General features: G+C 39.7%; 4 protein-coding genes across 6 annotated transcripts; 2 read left to right on the plus strand and 2 right to left on the minus strand.

Annotated features, from left to right (window-relative positions):
* Positions 1 to 871: 871 nt before the first annotated feature.
* tmem101 (transmembrane protein 101) lies at positions 872 to 5,775 on the plus strand. The gene is made up of 4 exons (XM_004556719.5): positions 872 to 1,048; positions 1,611 to 1,791; positions 2,698 to 2,844; positions 3,782 to 5,775. Exons 1-4 carry the CDS (start codon positions 918 to 920, stop codon positions 4,088 to 4,090), a joined length of 768 nt encoding a protein of 255 aa, XP_004556776.2. The 5' UTR covers positions 872 to 917; the 3' UTR covers positions 4,091 to 5,775.
* Positions 5,776 to 6,186: 411 nt separating this feature from the next.
* Positions 6,187 to 13,338, minus strand: LOC101476738 (uncharacterized). 3 transcript variants are annotated; one of them, XM_004556718.4, is made up of 3 exons: positions 12,887 to 13,338; positions 11,886 to 12,209; positions 6,187 to 7,139 (listed from the first exon to the last, which is right to left on the minus strand). In XM_004556718.4, exons 2-3 carry the CDS (start codon positions 12,180 to 12,182, stop codon positions 6,369 to 6,371), a joined length of 1,068 nt encoding a protein of 355 aa, XP_004556775.2. In that variant the 5' UTR covers positions 12,183 to 12,209; positions 12,887 to 13,338; the 3' UTR covers positions 6,187 to 6,368. The 3 variants fall into 3 exon arrangements, with proteins under 3 accessions (XP_004556775.2, XP_004556774.2, XP_076743784.1); XM_004556717.4 differs by having other exon boundaries at positions 11,886 to 12,232; XM_076887669.1 differs by having other exon boundaries at positions 11,886 to 13,338.
* A 70-nt stretch (positions 13,339 to 13,408) lies between these two features.
* On the minus strand, positions 13,409 to 23,259 carry lsm12b (LSM12 homolog b). Its single transcript, XM_004556722.5, has 5 exons — positions 22,925 to 23,259; positions 20,161 to 20,294; positions 19,407 to 19,516; positions 16,987 to 17,113; positions 13,409 to 14,052 (listed from the first exon to the last, which is right to left on the minus strand). Exons 1-5 carry the CDS (start codon positions 23,049 to 23,051, stop codon positions 13,960 to 13,962), a joined length of 591 nt encoding a protein of 196 aa, XP_004556779.1. The 5' UTR covers positions 23,052 to 23,259; the 3' UTR covers positions 13,409 to 13,959.
* A 43-nt stretch (positions 23,260 to 23,302) lies between these two features.
* g6pc3 (glucose-6-phosphatase catalytic subunit 3) lies at positions 23,303 to 27,334 on the plus strand. Its single transcript, XM_004556720.4, has 6 exons — positions 23,303 to 23,655; positions 25,107 to 25,213; positions 25,320 to 25,410; positions 25,528 to 25,646; positions 26,183 to 26,324; positions 26,433 to 27,334. Exons 1-6 carry the CDS (start codon positions 23,438 to 23,440, stop codon positions 26,773 to 26,775), a joined length of 1,020 nt encoding a protein of 339 aa, XP_004556777.1. The 5' UTR covers positions 23,303 to 23,437; the 3' UTR covers positions 26,776 to 27,334.
* The last annotated feature ends 10 nt before the right edge of the window (positions 27,335 to 27,344 follow it).

Genomic DNA, 27,344 nt, shown 5'->3' on the forward strand with positions numbered 1-27,344 from the left:
AGTTTATTTATGTAGCACAATTTACAACAGCAGTTACCTCCTGGCACTTTATATTGTAAGCTACTGACCCTACAGTATTAGAGCAGTATTAGAGTATTAGAGCAAATGCTTTATTAGGATAATATGATACTATGAAGTCTTTAAGATGCAACAGGGCCTGATAAATTGACAATATAAATTACTGAGGCTTTTATCAGAGCCAAAGAGGTTATATAGAATATTTACTGTACTATATATAAATAAATATTTTAGTAAGACTCGCACTAAATATTTGCTTTTATATTTTGAATATAAAAAGTTAATATGTGTAAACTATACAACTATACAACATAAAACTTAATGCTTTTAAGCAACAGCGTTAATCTATTAAATACAAGCTTTTGGGGGGTGTATACAAATTCAGTTTTCAATAAAAAGAAAAGAAAAGAAAATATTTACAAATAATTTTGCATAGTTATTGTTAAGGGATACTAGATGACTTGACGTTAAGTCGCCTAATCTTTCTTGTTTTATTGAAGAAAAATTAATGAATGCCTTAATGAATTCACTAAAAATGAATCAATATTAAAAGACGATCTTTTTTAATTGGAGAAAGATATCCAAGCCTTTTCTATTTAGAGCAATGGAGGTCAACTATCATTTCCTCTCATGACCTCTAAACCTTTCTGTAATTACGAATCATTTCCTGCAGATGGAGCTGTCGAATAGCTTTTGTCCCGGCAGTGCAGTGATTGGGCCACACCGGTGGCCCAACCCACCTGTTTGTCACATCAGCCAATAGGAAGACAGGAAAAAAATATTTTCAAAATAATAGCTGAAAAATATGCTTTTAGTTCGACACGTGAACATATTGTTACCCGGAAGTTAATGATGTATCCGATACTGTATCGCTGGCGATTAGATGTGCAGCAGCAACGATGGCGGGTCCCAGTAGGAAGCAGATGTTGAGGTTTCTAAGCCAAGTGGGGGCGTTTATTTTGACCCGGTTTGGATTTTGGAACTGCTTCAGCATGCTGATGCTCTTTGCTGAACGAGCGGACTCGAAAAGGTAAATAAAGAAAGAACGAGAGAGCTAGCTCAAGTTAGCTGACGCGCTAACAACCTGCTACTTTAAGATCGAGTCAAACTTTGAGGGAAAAAATAGTCTAAATATTAAAACATGTTATTGGAGAAGTATTAGCTGAAAATTGTTATGGCTGAAAAGGTTGAGTTTAAAGGATAAAGTTACACGAAGCAACCTTTTTTCTTTTATCTTAAATGTGGGAATGTGCTTGCTAGCTAATGTGAGTTGAATTGCAGAAATTACTCCCATGCCGAAAGTTGATGGGCTGAAGAAGTGGTTTAAATTAAGAAGCCGTGTTATATTTGGCCTCGTCTGTAATTTTAGATAGGGTAGGCTGTAATTTTCTTTCTTGGTCGTCGTTTCAGTGTTGATACTGGGTGTGTATTTTTCAGTCTATGGTGGACAACCACACCCCTTTGAACCATCCTGTAATTACAGCTGCTTCACGGAAAATGTATAAATATAAGTGTAAATCTATAACGTAACACAAAATTTTATTCTGAGGCGGGGTAAAACTGACACGCTTTTAATTCCCAACAATCTACAGGAAGCCAGATATCCACATACCGTACCTGTATGTGGACATGGGCGCTGCGGTGATCTGTGCCAGCTTCATGTCATTTGGGGTGAAGAGACGGTGGTTTGCTTTGGCTGCTGCCGTACAGCTTGCCATCAGTACTTACGCATCATACGTTGGAGAGCAGGTGTATTATGGGGAATGGCTTAAGGTGAGTGACGTCCTTTGATAGAAAAGTCAGTTCTGTTCACAGATATAAGTTAAATTGTCAGCTAAACAGATTAACTTTGATTTTAGTGTTATTTAGTGAATATGCTACCTGAGCTAAAAAGAAAAAAAGACAGCTTTTTGTTATATTTATATTGTTAACTAAAAGTAGAACAGCAATAACTAATAAGTGTTTAAATAAGCAATCTCTAACAAACACTGAGTGGATAAAAATAGTTCAGAAGATTGGTGAAATGGAACAGTTTGGTTTGAAAAGGAATAAATTAGTCTGTGATAGAGAATACTTGAAAACCCAAATTTTTCTTTTTTGTTATGACTGTATCATTGTCTCTTTCTGTGGAGAGACTGGAGACGGGATTCTGCTGGTTCTCCCACTTTCTGAAGAATCCTGTCTATGAATAAAACCTATGAGGACCCTCTGAATAATCTTTTGGCTGCTCCCTATAGTATTTGCCATAGCAGATCTTCTGCGTCACCATTGCCTGCCAGATTTTATTTAATGTAATATCTGACACCAGTCTGAAGTGATAATATATAACATGCATGGTGTGAACATGCAGTAATATGTTCTTCGAGATGTTTATTTTTGGGTTGTCTTTTTGCACTACACATGAACTCTAATACTTTTGAGCACATATTTGTTTATGTCTGATACTCATTGAATGTAATAAATTTCATTTTTTGACCACTGATGGAGGTTAAACTTCTACTAAATCAAACACTGGCCCGGATCAGTCTTTGAGCTATTAATCAAAAGTGGATCTGTGTCACACATGGCGGTGAAATTGGATCTGGGCCACCACTACAAGTCAGAGTAGATTGCTTTATCAGAGCAACTGTGGTAGGAACTTGCCTCAGATTGTGACAGCTTGAATCTTTTTCACTACAGGTGCGAATGTACTCCAGAGCGCTGGCCATTATTGGAGGCTTTCTGATTCTGGCCAGTGGCGCAGGGGAAGTATACAGACAGAAACCTCGCAGCAGATCCCTGCAGTCTACTGGACAAGTTTTTCTGGGAGTCTATCTCATTTGCATGGTAAGACACATTTCACTTCTATAGATTTTAGAGCTAGTTGGGCTATAGTCCACTTTGGGGAGATTAGGAATCTCCAGGTCTTGCTCACAAGTATGGGAGAGTGTAGCAGGAGATTGACACATGGAGTGTGTTCAGTGAGGGAGAGGCTGAGTGTGAAAGCAAAGCAGTTTATTTAGCAATCTACTTTCCTTTCCTTACCTTACCTGTTCATGAGCTGTGGGTAGTGACTAAAGAAATAAGATTGTGGATACAAGCAGTGGAAATGAGCTCTTTCTGAAAGGTGTCTTGACTTGTTCATGAGACACTACAAGGAGACATCAGTGTCTCTAAGGCGATGAGTTGATGTCGTTCAGGTTTTTGACTAGGATATCTTCTAGGTGAGGTGTTTTGGGCATGTCCTACTAGGAGGAGACCCCAGGGCAGACCTAAGACACACTGGAGAGATAATGTCTCTTAGCTTGTTAGGGAAATCTTGGTGTCCTCCCAGGAGAGCTGAAGGAGTTGGCTGGGAGAAGCAAGTGTGGGAATCTTGGCTTAGACAGCTGCCACAACGACCCAGACCTAGATTGTTAAGTGTGAGGTTTTGTTATTTTCACTCAATGCCATTGTGAACTAAATAGGTTTTAAATATAAGATGTTCCTTATTTTCCCTAGTGTCTTTATAAACTAAGTGTATATCTTTTTAGTCCTGCTTATACAAAACTGTGCGTACTGGTCATTTTTGAATTGATCTGTTTTATTCAATTAGATTCAGAGTCTGACCAGAATTCTTTCTGTGATCAAATAACATGAAATTAGCTACTTGTAATTAATTTCTACAAACCAGATAATCATTTATATGAAATAATAATAATATTCCATAAATTTCTGAGTAACATTTTATTGATCAGACCTTGTTTTTAGTTCAAATACTGCAGTGCTATTTTCTCCCCACTAGGTTTACTCCCTCCAGCACAGCAAAGAGGACAGGCAGGTCTATCTGAACCACATCGTTGGGGGAGAGGTCACTCTGATGCTGCTGGAGGTGGTGTTTGGCATCCTGGCTCTGGCCTTCCTCTCCGGCTGCTACATCCGCCTGGCCGCTCAGATCCTGGCCACCATCCTTCCTCTTATTATCTTGCTCATCGATGGTAACATTGGTTACTGGCACCACACTCGGAAGGTGGAGTTCTGGAACCAGATGAAGCTGATAGGTCATAATGTGGGCATCTTCGCCGCTGTACTGATCCTAGCCACTGATGGCTGAACAGTCACACACTCAGACAGCTTTTACAGACCAAGGTGTGTGCACCAGAGGAAGATGTCGTTGGCCTTTTCATCGTGGCCCAACTCTGTACTCAAAGCTGCCGTCACTCGATGACGCCTCAGGATTAAAAACAGTCACTGCTGAGACGGTTGGATGTAAGCTGCGTCGATTATCCAGTTTGTAACTTTGCTTTTGCAAGGAAAAAGAAAAAACACAACCTTGCTTTTTAAATGTTAATAATTTATTTGGATTTATGTTTACATTTTTGTTTCTGATATGCTCTGAAGCTTGACAGGGAGTGTTATTACTACAAGCCTACTGGGAACTTTTAAAAGAGGTCTTAATGATTTCAATCACTATTTACAGTGGATGGTTTAAATACGTGATTTTAAAAAAGGGAAAAATTGCTGGGTGACAAATTAAAGGAAACAGCCATCATGAAGCAACAGCTTGATTGGGGTTTTAGAGAGGGATGAAAGTGCACGGCTGCAAAGGAACAACACAAACAAATAGTTTTATGTCCATTACCTTGTTTTTGTAATTGTTAGAAGCCATGTTTGTAACAGAATTTAAATTTGACTTAATTCCAAAGTCCTTCTTGACCTGAAGAAAAGTTGAGATGCATTATCCTAGGTGGTTCTTATCTTAGTTGTCAACAAAAGCATCATTTTAGATAAATTCTTCCACAACCAGCAGTACTGTGCAAAATACCACACAGCAGTGAGACCAATCCGAGAAAAGGCCAAAATGATAACTGAAAGTATAATTTGATTAATTGCCAATCTGTGCTTAGCAACATGCTGAGCCAGAACAGCTTCAGTCCAGCTGTCTCTGTAATAAACAGCTTTAACCTAAGAGATTATTCACTAATTTTGTGATTTGGTTTTTGCAGAGCGCCAACTTAAAACATCAGCTCTCCTGTACGTACATACATACAGCTGTCTTTCTTAACCACCAACCAGAGGTTGGAACTGGATCCTGTCATAGCTGACTATGAAACAGCACTCTCATTGTTTAATGGGTTGTCAATCATAAGCCTTAACAAATAAGTGTACTCATTATTTTCCTTCCGAAATTTACAAACTCAATTGGCTTCACTTTTTAGACCCAGTCCGTCTTTTATATGTCTACAGCTGTAATACTTTTTAACTGCTTACATTTTATATGAAATAACTGTTTCATTACATGGGTATTCAAGTCACTTCATTTTACTGAAAGTTGCAGTTTGTTTTCTATGATGTGCCCAATTTGGCTCAACATTCAGTTAACAAGGAAGAAAGGCTGAATGTAACAGATCCTTCATGTCCAAGACTGTGCAGTGTGTTTAGGAGGCATAATTACCAGGATGAGTGATTAAATATGCATAAAGCCTTTTTGGAGGATTTATATTTAATGTGTGGCTTGTGTCAGTGTCTAAACCAACATGTAGTTCAACACAAAGAAAACACCTGAATGTGTTTTTATACTTAGCTAAAGAAGATTCACCTTTGAGCTTCCATTTATTCCATTAATGACTTCAATAATTTTTTTTAGTCATATGTTGGTTTTATGTTTTTACTAATCTCACTGAATCACTTCCAACCTGCCAGACTGGTCAGTCTGTTTTGTTTTGTTTTGTGGTTTGCTATGAACTTTTGCAATAGGTTTGGCCACCATTGCTAAAATAAAGATTTCTTCATACAATATTTCATATTCCATCAACAATAAAACCAGTGTAATATGACCATAGTGTCACATCCCATATGGAACATGTTACATGTTTTAGCTCATTTAAAAAAGGTCAATGACAAAAAGGATAGATCAGGTACTGGAGACCAACCAGTTTTCAAAGGGGTTGAGATGTGGCTGTGTCGTAAGACCAGTAAAGGGAATTTCAAAAATGTTCGGAGGTAGCCTGATGTTGAATGAGTCCTACACGCACCGGAATAGTGCTCAGGCTTTTCTCTAGGCCCTACTCGCGCTCTTTTGCTGTAATCTGTAGATTAAGACAAAGTTTGCGTCTCATTAAAAAGTTCTTTAGGCAAGTATACAAGATGACACTTAATGTTCATGTTACCCAGAACATATGGGTAAATTTGGATTGTTTACTATGCTACTACATGAGCCATTTCCACTTTGATTTCTCTCCTTTTTCCTACAGTGCCTGCTTCATAAGTATAAAAAGCTTTAAAGAGCATTGAAACAGAATAGAATGTGATAATTTGTACTTGTCTGCTGCTCAGCATCCAGAATCAGGTCACATATTAGTCCTAGAGTTCCTGTAAATGAGTAAAAAGTATCACTTTTCTTGTCCCTGGGACTCTGCTTCACTTGAGGCTTGTTTGTTCTTACGGTTGCGCTCCGCTTTTACCAGAGCACCAATCACAGCGAGCATCACGGTGATGGTGATGACGAGCACTGAGGCAGTCTCAGCTATACACAGCTGGCTGTCCATCGAAGCCAGGAGACTTCCGGCTAGCTGAGCGGGAGCGTGACAGATGATGTCCTTGTAGTCCTCTACTTGCAGATGTCGCACATGGTTGATCTTGCCGAAGATGCGCTGCAGCTCGCAGTCACAGATCCAGGGGTTGAGGGACATCTGAAGGTAGGTGCTGGTTGTCTGGAGCTTCAGGAAGGTCTTGAACCTTATGTGCTCTAGCTGGTTTCCCTTGAGACCTAGCAGAGAGAGCCTTCGCAAGGGAGCCAGAGATTCGGCCTCAATCTTTGAGATGTTGTTGTAGTTGAGCAGCAGGACCTCCAAGGTTTGCTGCCTGTTCAGCTGGCCATCTTTAAGAACATTCAGCCTGTTTCCCTCCATGTTGAGGAAGCTCAGTCGAGACAGGCTGCTCAAAGCCTTGATGTCCAGTCCTCGGATGTGGTTGTAACTGAGGTCCAGTTTCCTCAAGCTGCCACAGTCTTCCAGTGATTTGGAGTCTAAGTGCTGCAGCAGGTTGTTGCTCAGCCGGAGCTCCTGGAGGGAGTATAGGCCCTGAGAGAAGTCCTGAGGGAGCCACCGCAGCCGGTTAAAACTCAAATCCAACTTCTCCAGAAACTGCAGGGATGACAGAGACTAAAATGGAAAAAGAAATTAGAAACAACACGTTACTCAAATCAGCTGAGTTTGAATTGTGGTTTAACTTAAAACGTGGTCAGTTATCGGGTGTGTTTTCACAGCAACTTTTAAATATATATTGCATCTCATCTCAGGAAACCGGTTCCAGAGGGAAATTTAAGGGGTTTTTTCCGCCAAGCTAAAATCCCAAACAAAGCTGTGCAGACTTTTTTTTTTGTCTCTGTTTAATTGAAATATTTTATTTTTGAATTGATTGGAGAAATAGAAATTTTAACTCTTCCCTTTAAATAATCTTCTAGAGTTAACCCATGTTTCTGAACTGGTGGTTTGTTTTATATTTCATGCATCCTTGTATAAGAAAATAACCGGGTGTGGATATGAAAAGTTAGTGAGGTCATCAAACCACATCTTTACTGATATGAACTGATGTATCAAAACTCGTCATGAAGGGAACACGAGAGGTCAAATGTTGTCTTTATGAGGGGGGGGGGGGGGGGGGGGGGGGGGGAAGAGTTAAATATTATATAGTAGTGAAGCTGTTGACTTACTGGTCAACCCTCACCTATGGTCGTGAGCTCTGGTTTTGGATACAAGCGGCAGAAATGAGCTTCCTCCAAAGAGTAGCTGGGCTCTCCCTTAGATATAGGGTGAGGAGCTCTGTTATTTGAGAGGGCTTCATAGCAGAGCTGCTTTTCCTCCACATCGAAAATAGCCAGATGAGGTGGTCTGACTAGGATGCCTCTTGGACACCTCCTAGGTGAGGTATTCTGGGAACGTCCTACTGGGAGGAGGCCTTGGGGCAGACTAGGACTTGCTGGAGAGAGTCCCAGCAAGTCCTAGTCTTGCTGGGACTTGCTGTCTCTTGGCTAGCTTGGGAACGTCTTGTTGTCCTACCAGAAGAGCTGGAGGCGGTAAGTGAGGTAAGGGAAGTCTGAGTTTCTCTGCTTAGACTGCTGCCCCCGAAACCAGATGAGCAGCAAAAATGGATGGATGTGCTAAAGTCAAGGTTATCTTTGGGCATTGGCTGCTTTTTCACGCATCCGTGTCCTTTTATCATTTTTGGAAGTATGTTTGTTTGTTAAGACACTTAACACTGACTTATTAATTATTAAACATTAAAAAAAATGCATCAAGGGAGTTCAAGTTGAAAGAGTGTTGTGTCTACACATCGACAATTTAGCAAAGAACCATTTTTTAAACAATATCTTTTGGCACTTTGGTATTTGCAGCCTGGTGACAAAAACACATTTGCTCCCCTTTCTTTTGTTGAGACTATGAAAAATGTTAAAATTTACACAGTTTGAAAGACATGAAATTGTATTTTGCACCAACATGGTGATTTCCAAAGACCAATTAGTTCTTTAAAACTTGGCATGGTGTGCAAAATGAGGAAAATGGACAAGTGGAGGCAAAAAGAATAAGTAGATGGTGTGACAGTCATCTCCTTTAAAAAAAAAAAAACCAGTAAAAAAGTCCAGCAATGACCTGGCACAGGAAATTGGTGATTCATCAGTTCCTTCAGCCTCATTAAAAATGATCTCAGTGGAAGATTGGCCGTCAAGAAGCCATTCTTAAGGAAGGGAAATGGAGGAAAGGTTGAGGTATGCCAAAACACACAAGAGCTGGACTGAAAATCAAGGACAACAGCTCTTACGGACTGACAAATCCAAGTTTTAATTTTTTTGGTTTAAATTGTCATCAATATGTATGGAGGTGGCGGCACGGTGGTTAGCACTGTTGCCTCACAGCAGTTAAGGGAGTCTTTCTGTGTGGAGTTTGCGTGGGTTCTCCCCGGGTATTTCGGCTTCCTCCCACAAGCCAAAGACATGCACTTTGTGGGGATAGGTTAATTGAAAAACATCTAAATCAGAGGTGGGACCAAGTCATTGTTTTGCAAGTCTCAAGTAAGTCTCAAGTCTTTATCCTCAAGTCTCAAGTCAAGTCTCAAGTAATGTCAGGCAAGTCAGAGTCGAGTCTCAAGTCACTGGTGTAAAAGTCCGAGTCAAGTCACAAGTCTGAAACTTTGAATTTCAAGTCCTTTCGAGTCTTTAAAAAAAACAAAACGAAAAAATAATGTTGCAGTTATGCTAAATGTAAATATTAGACCATGTAATTTTTAAATCTGTGTTTTTCTCAACACATGACAAAATAGTGAACTTAGAAAATATACACAAATTGTGAAATTGCACCTCTTTAAAATGCAGCTCAATTAAACTTAGCTCCAAGAATAATTTTCACCGACAGTTCTGAGATAAGCTGCATGTTATTCTTGGATGCGGTTGTAGGACCGGCTTTAAAATCGCATGACAAAAATATCATACACATTAAAAAAAAACTGTATCACCAACGTAGCCTGGACAACATTTGCTAGTTAGATGAAGTCAGCTATCCCATCTTAGCATATTTATATGCATATTTATAATCATACGGTTCTTGGAGTGAGTGCATACACTCATGAAGTTTAGTAACTTCAGGTCACTGCAACAAGCCCAGGTACAGTTTACCGACGGATGGGTGCAGGACCTTGAAATGCACCGTGTAGAACGAAAGACCATCGTACGTATCATAAGTTTACCAGTCTCACAAATCGTCATCATAAATACACATTCCTTAACCGTTTATTAATAGGACCTTTGAGCTCAACGGTAATTAATTAGTAGTGGAAATAATTTCTGGTACCCATCACAGAAATGTAGCAGTAACAACTATATTGTATGCTGTAATCGTACTGGGCAATTAGTGATACAAAAAACCTGTTTTATCCTGTGAATAAAAGTATATGTTCTTGTCAATGTACCATAATAACAGAAGCGAAACGCAATATTGTGTCAGGACAATTCACTATTTATGCACAATAAACAAAGGAGCATAGCGCGACAATTTCTGTTCAGCGCCAGACTTGCTTGTAACCTATATCACCAATTATGTTATGAAAATGACGTATTAACTACTAAAAAACACTGACCTTCGTGTAAATGCTTGGAGCAGACTAACCTGTGAGCTGGAGTGTTCTGGGACGTTATATTTGGTCTTTGAATGGCTGCAATCCAGGCCATCCGTCGCGTCTTTGTTACTTCGGAAACATGGCTTGAACAATTTCTCTTCAACGACATAATCCGATAACAACCGATCTCTTTACCCGTCGGCTTCCCGTGGCTGTCATGCGACCGGCTATTGCAGTTAATAATACAACAGCTTCTTGACATTTTTGTGTTTCTTTTTATTGCTGTATAACTGATTTTAATTGAAAGCCTGCGTGCGCTAGTACCGATTGCCACGAGTTCCCAGAATCCTTTGCGGTTCTACCCGTGAATGACGTCACATTTTCAATCTCTATATAATATGCATGTTAAATTTTATATTTGGGGTAAAATATCAAGTCTTTTCAAGTAAACCGGTTCAAGTCCAATTCAAGTCCCAAGTCATTGGTGTAAAAGTCCAAGTCAAGTCACAAGTCTGAGAACATTTTTTCAAGTCAAGTCTAAAGTCATAAAATTAATGACTCGAGTCTGACTCGAGTCCAAGTCATGTGACTCGAGTCCACACCTCTGATCTAAATTGCCCGTAGGTGTGAATGCGGGAGTGAATGTGAGTGCGAATGGTTGTCTGCGACAGACTGGCGACCTGTCCAGGGTGTACCGCGCCTCTCGCCCTATGACAGCCGGGATAGGCTCCAGCGCCCCCCCGCGACCCTGAAAAGAATAAGGCTGTCTACATCCATTTGTAAAACACAGCGAAGGCTCTTTCCTGGTTTGCATTGTAGCCAGTGGAGGTTAGAGATGAAAAGTAAAATACCATCATACTGTGCAATATAATCTAGGAAGTGTCTTAAATTTTTAGCATGACATTGATCCCAAACACACTGCCAGTGCAAGCATAGAGAAAGTTTAGGTGGTGGTCCTACCAAATCTTGACTTTCAAGTTTGTTAGAATTGTACAAACTCTGTTTACCTTATTTACTGCATTTCCATGTATGTGTGCACACTCGAATAAAGTGCACTCGTTTCCCATCTTCCTAGCAACATATTAAGAAACGAATTTCAGCTCGTGAATTTTGCACAGTACTGCATACTAATGCCCCACTGAAAATCTAAGCAAGTTTCTTGTAGATAACACATTTGTTAGGTTACTTGCTGATTCTAACTTGGCTGTATGTTAATGTGAGTGAACGGGGTTTTTTTCTTCATTTCCTTGTGGTAGCGTAGACTTGGCCAGGATATACTCTGCCTCTCATCTCATCGGGTTTAATACGTGATAACTCAGATAAGCTCCAGCTGCCCTGTGCAACCCTGAACTAGATAAACCATTCAGGATTGAAAGGATGGATTTTAGTTCGCAGAAATAAAATATAGAGCTTTTGTCAGTTTGGTTAAATTTGCTTTGCTGGTTGTCCTGGAAAAATGTCTGCATTTGTTTATCGAGCTCAGGACATCTGCATGACTGTGTGCCGTCCGCATTGTAATATCAGTTCTAAACCTCTTAAATATGCCTCTGACAAAATCCACCCACAATCTAAATTTATAATAACCCCCTAAGACCTCAACTAAGACTACAAACTGACACTAAATACTGACTTTGAAAGAGAACTTCAATAACCAGTTCATGTTAAAATATTAATTAGAAAATTGCAGTACTCCTTTTTAAGTGTGGTTATTTCTTTGATGTAAGAATCTAAAGACTTCTACAGCTGCACTAAAATATCAAACACAGAAAACACACAATAACCAGCTCTTACTGACGTACCTGTGGGTGCAGAATATGGATGCTGTTGTTGGACATGAGGAGGATCTTGAGTGACCACAGTCCTATGAAAGACCTGGTGTGCACCTCTGTCACCTTGTTCGCACTTAGATCCAGCAGCCAGGTGCCGTGGGAGATGCTGGATGGGACCCGGGTCAACCCACGAGACCTGCAGTCCACCAGGTCTGAAGATTCATAGCACAAGCAGGGGCTGGGGCACAGTTTAAAGCCCAGCACGGCATTCAGGAGGAGAGGGAGCAGGAACATCGTGGCCAGCATAGTGCAGCCAAAGCCAGGCATCTTGCTGGAATCTGAGTGACCTCACTCCTGCTGAAAGGCATGGTTACCCTCTTGTAGTCCCCCCGAGAAATACATGTAGAAACCCAGAGAATTTGTTGCAAGGGCACGATAACGCTGTCATTTCAACAAATTCTCCATGAGCAAACATCGAACGGTTCCCGATTAGAGAGGGATTAATGGCTTAAACAGATGATCACATAACCACCACATCAGGGCAGGAAACTTGGTCCATTTTGGATCCTTTCCTAAAGTAAGGATTTACATCTGCTCTTCTATATGGATATATTAAGCTCTTTTTCATCATAGAACTCCCATATCCCTGTGATTTCAGCAACATGTTACATAAGATTGTATGAGTTTTTATAATCTCTATTATGGTAAAGGTAGCACTGGTAGTAATGTAATGGAAAAGCCTCTTTAAAAGTAAATCTTCAGTACAGCATTCAGCATCAGGACCATTATATTGGAAGCACCGAGGATCAGTCAGCAAAAACAATTCAATATTTAAAGACTGCCCCAAAGAAATTAAAAATTGACTATTACGTATAATGTTATTTTTTTAAAAATACACCTTTCTATAAAAAAAATAAAATAAAATCGACTTCACCTTTGGGAGCATTTTTCACACTTTTCTGACATTTTGGAGTTGAAATAATTCATTAAGACAACCACAAGATATCACTGAACAACAACCATCAGCCTACCTGAAATGTAGCCATACCTCCACCCAGAAAAAGGAAAAAAAGAACATTTTTTCCACATAACTGCAGCGCCATTAGTGGTACTCATTTAAAAATTCACACTGATTTACTGAGAAGTTCGTTGCTGCCCACAGGATGGAGGCAAATGTCATCAACCAGCTTTAGAGTAACCCAGAGGCTTAAAACATTTAAATAATTAATTTGAAAGAGACATGGCGTCAGTTTCCTGTAATTACACAGATTACAACGCTACCAAACAGGACAGAAAGTGAAACCCGAGTGTAACCCGTATCTGATTAAAACGTCCTTACTGAGGACAGCTGATGGTCAGTCTGAGTTCACGTGACACAAGTGAAGTGGTTCCTCAGGAATGCAGCCAAATGTATTCCGAGGATGTCATATAAAATCAGGGTTATGACAAGAAAAAGACAGCACTCTGGCAATTAAAAAAAAAAAAAAAAAAAAAAAAAAAAAACATAAAACAAAAACAAGTTGCTCTCAAAAAAGTCGTTGAAAATTACGGTATTACAGTCAGAATTTTTGTTACTTTTATTTTAGAAAATGTCCTTTAAAGTGTGGCATTTCAAGTCACATTTTGTTTAAAATACAGAAAATACAGACAGTAGAACATGGATACAGCAAAAAAAAAAAAGAAAAAAAAAGAAAAGAAAAGAAAGGAAACAATGACAGAAAATAAAGCTAACAAGCCTTTCTGACTGCTCTAGTTTTCTCTTTTTTGAAATGGAACTGAAGGCAAAGGAAGGAGGGCGGGAAAAAGAAAAGGCTTCAAGGACAAGAGGGGAGGAGTGGGGGCAGAATGAGACAAGTTAGTTAAGGAAACTATGGTTGGTTTATGGTTCATGTTTAAATTATTCTTTATAAAGTCTAATTTAAGATTTAATCTTTCCTCTTTCTTTTTTTGTCTTTTTCATTTAATGGTATTTTGATCTTCGGGATCCAGGGCCCTCAACGCTCCTCCTGGTGGTCTCCGACTGTGGAGAAGGAATGCCGACTTTGTCTGGCAGTGGGAACAAAACCACCCGCGTCGCCTTCTCCGGCCGACCCGCACCGCCAACTCAAGAAGATAAAGTGGAGTCCTTCTGTGTTTGCTGTGCTTGTGAACGTTGCATGGACTTCTGACTTTCCACGTCTCTAAAATGTTTCTCAACCTGTGAGGGTAAAGCAAAAACAATAAAGAAAACATTATTAATAGATAAAATTCCTATGGTGAGACTTGAACCAGCTATGGTTTACAGATAGAACATAGAGACACCAAATTGACAGAAACGAGACAAATCTGAACTTGTTTCAGCCTGGAAAAACCAAAGATAGGAATAACAACAAAATTGAGTCACAACTGACGTGAAACAAAACAAGTCACCGGCTCCGAGAAGCTCAAACATTTTCCAAATATAAAAAGCAAGTCTTATGACGAATTACTGTTACGGCCCCCCAAACACATGCTTATCTTTAGGTTCCCCTCACTGGGACCTAGAGCTGGGCGATATGAGATTTTTTCATATCACGATATGTTTTTTTCATTTCAGGCGATAACAATATCTATCACGATATAAGCCAAATAACTATATTTGTAAGATTTAAATGTGCCATTGCTCACAAGTAAAATGTGAAATAATCAGCAGCTTGTTTTTAAATATTTATTTCCCATAATAAGTTCAACAGGGTAGATGTACTTAAGGAACATGAGACTTTTTCAGATAAATAAAGGCAAATATTGCAAACTACACAAAAGGCAGCCGCTAAAGCGTTTAAGTTTCAAAATAGAACAAACGAAACAGACTAAATTGTCAATTCCACTTAGAAATAAAGTATTAATTCTAAAAATAAATCTTAGTTTGTTTTACAGAAGAACAGACAAAACTGACTAACTTTTGTCAATATCAAATAAACTGAGAACTAAAAGGAAATTCTCAATCTCTCCTTGTTGTATAGCTGAGCTTTTCAAACAGTTTTAACAGTTACTTTAGTCTGACAAAAGCCGAATGATGAATTAGCGCTTCCAGTCAGAGACTGAGGCTACGTCCACACGTACACGGGTATTTTTGAAAACGGAGATTTTCCGTTTTCGTTTTAAAAAAATAATCCCGTCCACACATAAAGGGAGAAATGAAAGAAAACGCTGCTATGAACATGCCAAAGCAGCAGGTGGCGCTAGATTCCTAACCGTGCAGAAATGTTGGCCAATCAGAAGTCTAGAAGCCTCGGTGGGAAAAAGTAAACAAAGCTGGGGCATAGAAGCAGAACCGAGTCGTATGTGTGGAGGGACAGTAACTGTGTGTATATGTAAGCATTTAAACACTGCAGAGAGTAGAATTAACAGTATTGTAGAAATTCATTTCACCGAAACAATAACGTGGCGCACAGTGTGACGCATGCACCAGTTTATTGTATTTCCAGACTTGCTTTCGGCACAATTTACAGTGCACGCTACTCTTTTTGTCAGACTTGAAATAGCCGAAATACCTTCACACTACGGAACTTCTATGGCTCTTCCGTTCGACAATCTCTCCGGCATTGGAACCATCATCTGTTTTCTCTTCGGTCACGCTCAGTTGATTTTTCTAGTCGGCACACTCATTTCCTCCATTATGCGCTGGCTCCATTACCCGCTGGCTGCTTCCCAAACAAACACACGTGCGGCTTGGCACTTGTGCTGTACGTAACAAGTCACGCGACGTGACGCTGCGACTGTGATTGGTTCGGCTCTGCGCTACTGAATTTGGATCGGCTGACCTTTTTTTTTTTTTTTTTTTTTTTTTTTTTTTTAAGAGGACAAGAGCGGCGAGGTCTATCGCGATAGCTTAATTTCTCTATCGAGTAAAAGTTATATCGCGATACATATCGTTATCGTTCTATCGCCCAGCTCTACTGGGACCATAGCTAAAGTTAATAGCTAAATGAATGTGGTCTTGCTCAATTCAAATCGTGTTTAGCCATGACCATCTGGTACCCATCAACAAAGTGTCTGTCAAGTTCTGGGATGTGATGGGAATGGGTGTATAAAAACTAGAGAATGAGGCCTGAGGCCACCGAATGCAACACCAATGACTGGCATATTTAAGAAGCTGCTCTCAGCTCCATGGCATAAAAATACACGTGATTTCTGCACAGAGGACCGAAAGCCAGAGATACACCCCCCCCCTTTAACTTTTTTTTTTACCGAAAGTCAAACTCACAAAGTCTCCATATATGAACCTGTGTAAAGTGCTATTAGTGGTTCTCTTGATTGCTCAGGGTGTCTCACAACAGTTCGCTTTCTGTGGTGCCTAACAGCTGGCAGTCAGCTTAAGCTCTCCATCGCTCACCCTGTTGCTGCCATGCAGGTGCTCCAAGGTCCCCATCCCTGTCTGCACCCACCTCCCTCCAGCAGTTGACCTGCAGCTTATTCACTGGTCATCCCCCTTCGAGATGAGACTCTTAAGTTTACGAATGACTGTGCTAAATAATCCTGATAATAGTTTGTAACGATTGAGCAGCTTTATGTGACAGACACACACCTACTGTATACACTTGAATGTGGAAGTCTTACACTGCGTTGGGTGGGGGGGAAAGTGTCTAATCGGGGGAACATTTGCACTTTCCATTTACACCGTTTTCTGTCTGTGCCCAAAACAAGACAGCACAGATTTACAGGCTTGAATTTTCCTAGAAAAGCGATCAAATCGTCAGCGAGGAAGAGGCTAAGAGTGGAACTGAACTCATTCAATAAGAACGATTATATGCCTTCAGGGAATTAGTGACGCATGCTACCAAGAACAGAACATTCAACACAGAGCACAGCGATCACATTTGCATACAACTTCAAAAAACTGTTGTTAAAAATGAAGCATATGGGGCACTCATCACGGACAAAGGTGAAGTAACAGAGGTCGAGGGATTTGCGGATTTATTAGATTAATCCAAACTTGCAAGCATGTGGAGATGAGCACATGCTCACACACAAAAAAGAGGAAAAAAAAATCAAGTCTGAAAATGCCACTCATCTCTAACCCCCCCAATCAAGTAAAAGCAAAAGCTGAAGACAAAGTCATCATGAAATAAACAGTTACACATGTGAAAATAGAAAGTGTAGTAGTACTTACTATTTTGCGTACATGACTTAAAGCGCTTCCCTCTTTGCCTTTGCAGTTCTCAACCTGGTAAGGCGGTGAGATTATGACGTCGTCCATCACAATAATGTTCTTCTCCTGCCATTTACAGTCTTTGATGCTGTAAAGAAAAGAAAACGACCTTTTAGCCACAGCTGAAAATGCTTTTTTGTTTTCTTTCTGCAAATTTCATACTAGTGTTTATGACATCTATAGCTCTGTTTCTAAGTTAACCAGTTTAAGCAGGTTAAACAAGCAGCACATTTGTCATACGGAGAGTTAACGACCTGAAAGTGAAACCAGAGCCAACAATGGACAGGTTTCACGTTTCTGAGTGAACAATTCTGTGGGGCATCTGGTCTCCTGTGTTTTTGAAAACATTTTAAATCAAAAACTATGTGAGCTGCAAAAAAGATTTTATTCAAAATATGACCTTTGACTAAAGAAGACGGAAAAGGCTCAGACAGGTATCCAATTACAGTCTGATTCAGGGCTAAAACATGGCTGGATCAGATATCTGAAACTTCAGCCTGATTCCTTCATGTCACAAAGTGTAAAAGTTAAATTATCAAGAGGCGCATTCATCTTCATGAATCAGCTCAAAGGGAACAAGATGAAAATACATTTCGGTTTCAATTTACAGATTATAGTAAATTGAAACCGATTTACTCCTAAATCTCAGACATCAATGACTGGGTTTAATACTTTGCATTCCTTTTCCTTTATCACACAACTGAAGGAAATTCTTGCTCGAGTGGGTTAAGATCAGGTTATTGTTGAAATTCAACATCTCTGCCTTCCAACAACTTTCGCTTTGTTTTTGTAGTGCATTCTCAGTAAGTTTCAATTTGCATTGTAAAGCTCTTTCCAGTCAACCTAGCTGCATTTGACTGTCCAAATATTGCTGTTCCTAAACAGGTCTGGCTTTCCCCCCCTTTTTTTTGTTCCTTCTTCCCACTAACCTGACCTTGTGACTGATCAACGATCGCCATTTTGCAGCTTGTCACAGAGTATTCTCTCTATGATGGACATATGATGGGGGTGTTTCTTATTGACTATAGAAAGGATCCTGTCATCACCTACCACTGTTCCAGGCTTCTTCTTCTTTTTTTTTTTAAATTGCCAAGCCCAGCAAAGCATCCATCTGTCCCCATTACAATTACAAAGATCGAGATTTGACTCTGCAGCCTAAAGCAGGGCATTAAACACCGTTATGGACTCAGACAAGTGAAGAGCCCACAGACAACTAGTCATTGCTGTTACTTCATCCAACACTGCATGATGGCCAGGAGTAGTTGCTGCACTGTAATCTAGAGTCTATGATCTCTCAGACACGTCGTTCTGGCCTGCATTGACAGCTCCTTTCATCACATGTCGTAGATTCACAGAAACAGCTTCCAAACTCTAAAGCCACGATGATCACCAGACTTTTTACCTGCTTAATTTATAAAAAACTGTGATCAGACTGAAACTGAAGGACTGAAACTAGCCCACTGAAGGAACAATGGGCTGTGAGGTCAGTTCCTTGATCATTAGTATTTCAGTCACTGTGCAAATGTACTGTTTATAAAGTTGGGGAGACCTGCAGTCAGCTAAGACTGAAGAAGTCACTTGGATGAGTGATGAAACGTTTCTCCCGCTGAAAACCAGTCCAGATGAACAGGATCAACTTTTTGGGAAAGCCAAGAGTTATACACCAGTTGTATAAATGTAACTTGAAGCAGGTTTCAGTGTAGCTAAAATTAAAGTTGTCATTGTCCATTCTGTCCAAATAAATACGGTCATAACTGTATCTGAATGCTGGCAAGAGCTTCACTCTGATGCAACTGTGAGGTTATTAAACTATCAAGAAAATCCCTGAAAGTTTTGGCAATGGGAAAAAAAAATCTATGTATTTAAAATTCAATCTAATTCTTCAAACAGCAAGTTCACTGGTTTGTTTTCACTGTTGTGTACACATCTGCACAATGTACAGATGTGTACACTGTGAATTTTTCATTTTTAACATGGCTAGAGAAAAAATTATATTAGTTCACATTTCAAACTTTCAAAGTCAGCTTTTTTAAAAGGAAAAAAATGATGTCATTGCTTTCTGTTTTCTAAATAAGCAGCATGATTCTGCTGAACTGTTGGGTTTTCTTTTGAATATTTTACTTCCCTTTTTGACATGACATTAAAAGTCTTTGTTGTTATAATCTCTTTGTAGGATTCAAGATGGTCAGTGAGTGTCCTTCCATTGATTTTGATTGAATGATGAAGATCTTTAAGTGATTTAAGCCACTAGTGGCATAAAATACTCACAAATTAGTGGTCAATGATACATATAGTATGCAGTGAGAAATTTTACCCGATCAGGTGAACATTTACCCCCATCTGACCTGTGAAGTGAATGAACAGTAGCATAAAGTTCTTACGTTTTGTGAATAGTCTGGAATAGCTGTTGGCCCTCCACAGAAACCCCAGCACTGATTGCATAGGCTTGGGACAGCTTGTCCTCTTTTTCTGTCCGTGCTCGATTGGCAAGCTGTAAAGATTAAAACAGAACACACAGCATTTTTTTATTTAATTTTTTTTCTTTAGGCACATCAAATATTTGGTCTGAAACAAGAACAGCTTATTCTTTTAACTGCAAAAACTAAATTTCAGGTTCCAATTGTGATTTTAGGTTCAGCACTCCAGCAGTGAACTTGGTTTATATAAAAGTACATTTCACTTTCCCGCATAGGATTACAGAGGCAGTGTTTATATCTCAGCATTTAAACACCCTCGACATGTCTCCATTTATTCACGGCCTCAGTTTGGGCTTACTTTATTTAAGTGGGGGGAGGGAAATAATCTATAAACACTGACTTTTATTTCTGCTGTGTTCCAATTTTACAAATCAGGGTCTCAATCCTCAGAAGTCTATTTCTAGACCTACTGACGATGCCAGCCCCATTTCACAGCCTCTTCAAAACGCAGCCGAAACGGCAAATGCATTTTGGCCAAAAGAATACAGTATTTCACTGAGGGCCAAGTATTTTTGGAGCATTCAGGCAATCCTCATTGTAAAGTTAGGAGATATCCTGGCCCATTCACCAACAGCGCCTGACACCCACCACACTTGATGTAACCCGAGGCATAAAAACCAATAAATGGTATAAAAAGAAAATAAATTATTGGACTTACCTTGCTAACATTCAGTGATGCTAGAGGGGGTGGAGTCTCAGTGCGGTCATTTATAATGTCCACATCAGAAACATAGGCTAAGTTGATCAGGATGACGTCGTTGAGGTTTGGCTTACCACTGGAGGAAGCACATTCTTTGAAGGCACTTAGGTCAAGGCAAACAACTTTGTGACAGTGAATGACAGAACAAAAATGACTATTATCTGTCCCCTTGAAGAACTTGGGACATTGGTTTTCTGCACAGAGAAGCTCATTATTCAGAGAACACTGGCTGACAAACACTGACAGTGAAAGGTAGTGCCAGTTACAGCATGGGACTACCGAAAGCATTGCTGCCACCTGTAGCATCTATGAATGAATGAAAGAATGAATGGAGACGGCTAAAATGTGTTATGAGAGGAAAAACTGCAAAAAAAAAAAAAACATGTACTGATCCACAGTCACGAAGCACCCATAACGAGGTCAGCAAACCCAGTATCTACAACTTACCATAACGGCTTTTAGCGAGTGAAATTGCTTTATCACCACTCCACTTTAATTTATTATTACTGCATTGATTTATTTATTACCCGTCATATCAAGTTTATCCAAGTTTTTCAGTGTTTACTTGCTGCTGTTACCATTTTACCTTCTCTTGCTGATTACTGATTGTGAAGCTTATTGTAACAAAGTCTCAAAAAGAGCTACATTACTAAAGTGTTATTATTATTGCTACTTAATACAGGGCTGGCTCGCTCTATGACTGACCGGAAATACACACATTGTTTGGGCTTTAACACTGCCTGTTTGTTATTTATTTAAGTCATAACACGTAAAGTTTCCTCTCACTGTACAGTAACTAGTTATAACAACTCTCGGGAAATTTTACTTAAACAGTAAACTGCTGACTTGGGAACTCAAGCGTAACATAAGAACTAGTCAGATTTTTGTTTCGCTCTGGGTTCTATATCACAGCAGCAGTTTTCAAATGTTTTGTGCACCTAAGAGCAAACCAACATTTCATGGCACACATGAATTCACATCTGCATAGAACATCCTCCATGCAATCAATTCTTCTTTTGACTATACACTTATGATAGCACGCCTGTAGCAAAATAGCCCTTTTGCACTTTGCAGTAAGTTCTACTCCCATATAGTTTCCCTCCACAGATATTCCAACAAACTGTCTGCCTCTAATTCAAATCGAGTGTGGGTTTAAGTATCCCGTCTTGGAATAATGTTAAGATTAGTCAACTTGTCTTGAAAGATAATACTGTCATTCACAGATAGTCTCTTTTGTATAGGCAGGGGATTGCCCACTCTCTGGTTCACAAAATACAGTGATCCACTGTCCTGTTTTCCTCACCATCTTTTGGGACCTTAGAAGTTCGCTAATTTAGCAAATATAAATTCAACTCATTAAGTTCTAGTGCAGCTGCTTAAATAATAGATGGATCTCACCAAATCCCAAGGCACACCATTTATGAACATTAGATCTAACTGAGCGGTATATGTTTTTTGGCAAACTGATCCATAAAAAAAAAACAAAAAAACAAAACTTAAGTTATGACTTCTGTTGATGAATAAACCGAATTCTTGCAATAAATACATTGGAAACGACTGTCTGAAAGTCGATAAATACATAAGAAAAGTCATCTGATTTTACACAGGCCTTGCATTCAAACTTAGCATGTGAACATATTACCTCGATTAGTCATACAATACATACAATGCCTGTATGGCTATTGAGCACACTTACACGTTTATAACGTCATTATCACACATTGTAGAGCTGAAAGTAGGTGTCCAGGCGTTTCTACAGCTCAGACAACGTCACAAAGTGTTTTTAGTGTTAAACTAACACTAAGAAAGACCATGACTATCAGCTCTAAGCGCTCCCCACTCTTCATTTGATTTAATCACCTCAAAGTTTGGCCACAATGACGACAACTACACGATAACCTCTCGAGTCTGTGCAATTAACTCTATGATCAGAGATAAAGGAACATGATAAGATGCACATTCGCTCACTCACTCATTCACTCACACTGATGGGTGTAGACATGTTCGCCAGCAAACTAGTGTTAGTAAGTAAGTTATTACTCCCACCCAAATGACTCATGTTAAAATGAACTGTGGCACAATCACACAATATTTACAGCCCAGCTGATAAGCTTGAGAACGCCAAACCCGTTAATTGAGCTAGCCAGTAGCTGCAGTGTGGGGTTGACCGAAATCTAGCATGCTAACATGCTAAAACCACCCTGATTGTGTAGCGTGGACTCGGAAACCACTTAATCTCTAACTTGTACAAATAATCGTGAGCATCTCCGGCTGATGGCACCACCAACCATGTGAGGTCAATATGTGGACCATCAACACGCGAGACTCTCCCAGTATCAGTTAGCTCGCTAACTAGCAACGGTTGTGCCTGCTGAGAGCACACAGCCATGATGCCTTACGAGGATTCGTTGCCAGATAGTGATCCATGTTGAGGGCTGGCAATACAATGAGTGGATTCAAAACACATGCGCTGCTAGAGCGGCTAACGAGAGGCCAAGAAATTACCAGGCAACCCCAACTAAAGGCTTATACAGACAGAAGATAGATGAGGTGCTATCCGAAACAAGAAAATATATAAAACGGGCAAACGTGTGTGCTTCTGCTAGCACCAATTACGCCTGCGCGGATCACTATTTGCCACATTTCGGTTACCCTACAGGCCCTTGCAGCCAGGCAGGCCAGCAACCCCTCCATCCGCAGCTCGAAACAAACAAAAGGATACTCAGAGTTAACATCTTGGACTGGTAGTCAAACGCGACAACTTCTCCTTGCAGACGTTGGCCCAAGCATGTGACGCATGCGACATGGCTCCCGACGCTAAAATACTCCCCGGGTCCAGGAGCCGCCATCTTCTCCGCCAGGAAACCGGAGCGCCTGCTTTACGTAAAGCGACGCGATGTCGTATGGAGACGAAACCTGAGCGTAACAAAAGTACGTCGATCGTTTCTTCTAATGTGATGAATTATAATTCCTGCCAAATCAAATCTAGTTTAAGTAAAGTTGTGTCATTGAATCACTAACTAAGGTCTTCAACTGCAGAACTACTACGAATACAACTTCTCTCTTCGACGAAGGATGTCGCTTTGTTTCCCATTGAACCGCCTTCCGATGTGCCCCGCCCCCTACCGGATGTAGAGTAGTACTGTGGAATTCATTGTAACACATCAAATAAAGGGCTGTCTTTAGATTTCCATCTACATATCAAAGTGTTTGTACTGGGAGAAGGCAGAAAGGAATGGAGGAGATTTATACCCAAGGCGTCTGGATGGCCGAAGGTCTCCAGCAGAGGACGAAGACTCAGGAGAAATTCTGGCTTACGGTCACTCATATGGGAGACCCTAAAGCAGCCTTTTTGCTCGTCTTTCCTTTTACTTATTTCATCAACAGGAGAGCTGGGGTAGCGGTGCTTTGGATGGCAGCTATATCGGAGTGGTTAAACTTAGTGTTCAAATGGTAAGGCGTTTTAATGAAGCACGATTGGAATATTCCCGTCCATCTTAGTTTTTACACTTACCATTGCGGTTGTATGTCTCATGCTAGCATGTTGCTACATTACATACATAACTTTTTTCACATTAAAATTGTTAATTATATATTCAAGACCGCCTGCACATGTTCATTTTTTTCCAGTTTAAACAAATAAAAATAATTTTAGTTTAGTCTTTGCTTCCGGTACAGCAAAGTAGTACAACCCTGTATTAGTCCGACGTGAAACAGAAATGAGCGGAACCTTTGGGACCGTTCAATGGAATTTTCCCCACAAACAGCCTGGTGTAACAAGAAAAGTGACGAAAAGAAATGGAAATTAAAAACAAGAAGTAACCATATAACATAAATTTGACCAAAATTTTCAACGGATTAAATTTTAGGGAAGCAACGATATAGATGGATAATAACAAAGTTATAAAATGCTTCACAAGGTGAGATAGGAAACAGCAAATAAAACGTTTAATAAGAAATAAAAATTAAACAACATAAGGTATATGAATACTGAGAACGCAAAGATAAACGGGAGAATTAAAGACCGAAAATAAATAAATTAAAAAATGATTACTAAAAGAAGCAAATACGAATATAAAATAAAGCAAATATGAGAGACAACAAAGTGGTAACACGAAGTGGAAAGAATGCTCGTAAAACGTCTCTTTAAGAAATTTAAAAGATTATAATGAGCTAAATCTCCTCAGGCAGATTGTACCAGAGAAAGGGTGTCCTGACAGAAAAAGCCTGAACACATTTGGTTTCCAGCTGAGATTATGGGGTGGCCAGAGCAGCCTTAGCTGAGGACCTCAAGATCTGAAATATACTTTGGTGCGATCCTGCATACTAATAACATTGTTGTTACAATGTTATTACAAATACATTTTTTTCATTATAATAAATGCACTTACATTATACCATTAAAAACTTGAAATAAAACAAGATAAATTTAAGGAAAACATGCAAAAGACAGAGGAACATGCATAGAAAAAATGAAGCCCCAAATCCTCAACAATTAAGGAAAAAAAAAAGGAAAAATACAAAAGACATTACAAATGTACCAAGTAGAGAAACGATACAACTAAACTACTATGGACATAATATAGATTTTTAAAAGCCATGTATTATTTTGATTTAGATATTTCTGATTACACTAATTATTTTCTGCGAGTGTTCATGGAGAGGTATAGAGAAGCCAAATATAATACAGTAAGGAACTTTGAACTAAATAAGATTCAGTAAAGTAAAAAGAAGAATGAAGAGTAAATATGTAGAGGCTTTTGGAGAAAAAAAAAGTCTTAGATTCAACAAGTTAAAAACTGTATTAAATGTAGTAAAATATAGTGAAGCCATGACCTTGAATGTATTTGTGTTATTTGGGGTGTGTGTAAATGTATTTATATATTATATTTATTTTTAATCAGGTTGCTGTTTGGAGAGAGGCCATTCTGGTGGATCGGTGAATCGCGTCTTTTTGTCAACAAGCAACCGAAAATTCACCAGTTTCCGTCCACCTGTGAAACAGGCCCAGGTTAGAAGTTGTCTTAGAAAAATAGACTGTGTCTGAGTCATAGCCAATGTCCTTAAATCATCAAACATTCAGATCTCCAAGTCCAAAGTTGGCATCTGTTTCTCAGGCAGTCCGTCTGGACATGCGATGGTGACAGCAGCAGTCTGGTGGGTCATTGTGTCCTCGCTGGGGTCCTTTCTGTACTCTCGTTCTCACAGGTACGTCCCTGTTTAAGCTAAATCCAGTGCAGTATGCTGCTTTGGCTCTAAAAATGCACAAAACTGCTGCACATTGGAACTACTTTTAAACAAATCTCTCCTTTTCTGAATCCGGAGTGTTCTCTTATCAGCTGCTCCCTACGTCCTCTATGTGGTGATGCTTGTTGCAGTTGGAATCTCCAGGATCTTTATCCTCGCACACTTTCCTCATCAGGTCGTTGCTGGCTCCATTACAGGTCTGAATACATATTATGCAAAAATCATATTTCTGAAAAAGGCGGGGCACTTTATAAAAAGTATATTAAAAGCCAAATGCAGTGATCTCCAAAGTGTAAAAGCCATTTTTGTTTGATATATGATCACAGCTGCAAATCATACAGGTTTAAATTCAAAATACACTAAATATTTTCACTGACTGACTCTAATGGATTACAGGCAAGAATGTTTAAGACCTAGATTGTGTAAATATGCAGCTGTGCTGCAGAATGTGATTTGCTGAAATGATTGATGCCCCTCCTAAAACAGGTGTCCTCTGAATCAAAGCATTGGTTGCTCCAAAACATTATTCAGTGTTAATATTTCTAACACAGATGTAGAACTAGTGCACTCCATCATCACTTGTGCTGGTTTTTGAGCTGCTTGCTATCAACTATCTGTGCAATTCTACAGGATTTTTGTAGTTCCCAAAAAAGAATTTCATAATTGGATTTGTCAGACCCATAGGGTAGTTTTCCCATGTGTGCAGCTTAATCTGATGAAATGCTCTTGTCAGGTTTCATTCTGGGGATTGTCCTGAGCTGCAGAGTACCAGAAGGTCGCCCCCTGCTGTTCTTCTTTAGTTTAAGCTTTGGGCTGCTGTTCGGAGCTCTGATGCTCCATGCTGGATTAAAGCAGCTGGGAATTGACCTCTCCTGGTGAGTTACTCTATTACATTAATGTTTAATCAGTGAGTCTGATCAGTATATATTGTGATAATATAAAGGGACTTCCTTCCATGACCGGTCATGTTTTTGATTCAACAGGTCTATTGCTTTGGCCAAGAAATGGTGCAGCCATGCAGAATGGATTCGTTTGGACACAGCCCCATTCTCCTCTCTCACCCGAGACTGTGGGGCCCTGTTGGGTTTGGGGCTGGCACAGTACTGGAAGCCTGGTGGATGGTCTCTACCTTGGGCTCCCAGAGCTTTGTCTATGGCTGTATCATCCATGGGTCTTTACCACGTGAATCGTCTACCGCTCCCGGTCCGACCACTGGGCCTTTTCTACAGCCTGTTCTTTGTCAAATTCGTCCTAGTGCCTCTGATCGTTATGGTACTTGTGCCTGGGCTGGTACACCTATTAACATTCAAAAAAAAGAAAGACTAGAAGAGTTCCTCCACACATGATGTGCACCTTAAACACCTCCCAAAACTGGAGTTTCCTTCAGAGTTTGTATAAACACATTTAATGTTTAATGTTCGCTGCGTTTCAGAACCATTTTGATGAGTATGGGTTAAGTTTAATTTTCACGTCTTAAAATTCACTAAACAATGGCCTTTTATCCAGTCTGTGACCTGTGTTTTTCCTCTTATTTGATGATTTTAAAAGTGCCGGTATTGAGACATTGTGGCGTAAAGTATGTCTCTAGTGAATCTAGTGCAATCATAAGTGTTGTAAATACTACAGTATTTTTGCTAAATATCGACTTTATTGGGAAAAGTGCAACTTTGTTTAAGTGCATTTTGTGTTGTTTGAATCTTTACGAGTCAAAGATTGTTACCGAGGTTTAAAACCTCAGATTTGCGACTAGTGAAAGGCAAAGAATTTGAACATTGTGCAGATGTCTGATGCTCAGTTTTGTGTTATTGCTTTGTGACCGAAAAACTTGAAAGCTACATTCCTATGTTATTCCCAAATCAGCAAAAAAATAAATGATTGACATGCAGGGCGTGTTT

The sequence above is a fragment of the Maylandia zebra genome, linkage group LG8 (assembly GCF_041146795.1).
Source record: "Maylandia zebra isolate NMK-2024a linkage group LG8, Mzebra_GT3a, whole genome shotgun sequence".
NCBI classification, from domain to species: domain Eukaryota; kingdom Metazoa; phylum Chordata; class Actinopteri; order Cichliformes; family Cichlidae; genus Maylandia; species Maylandia zebra.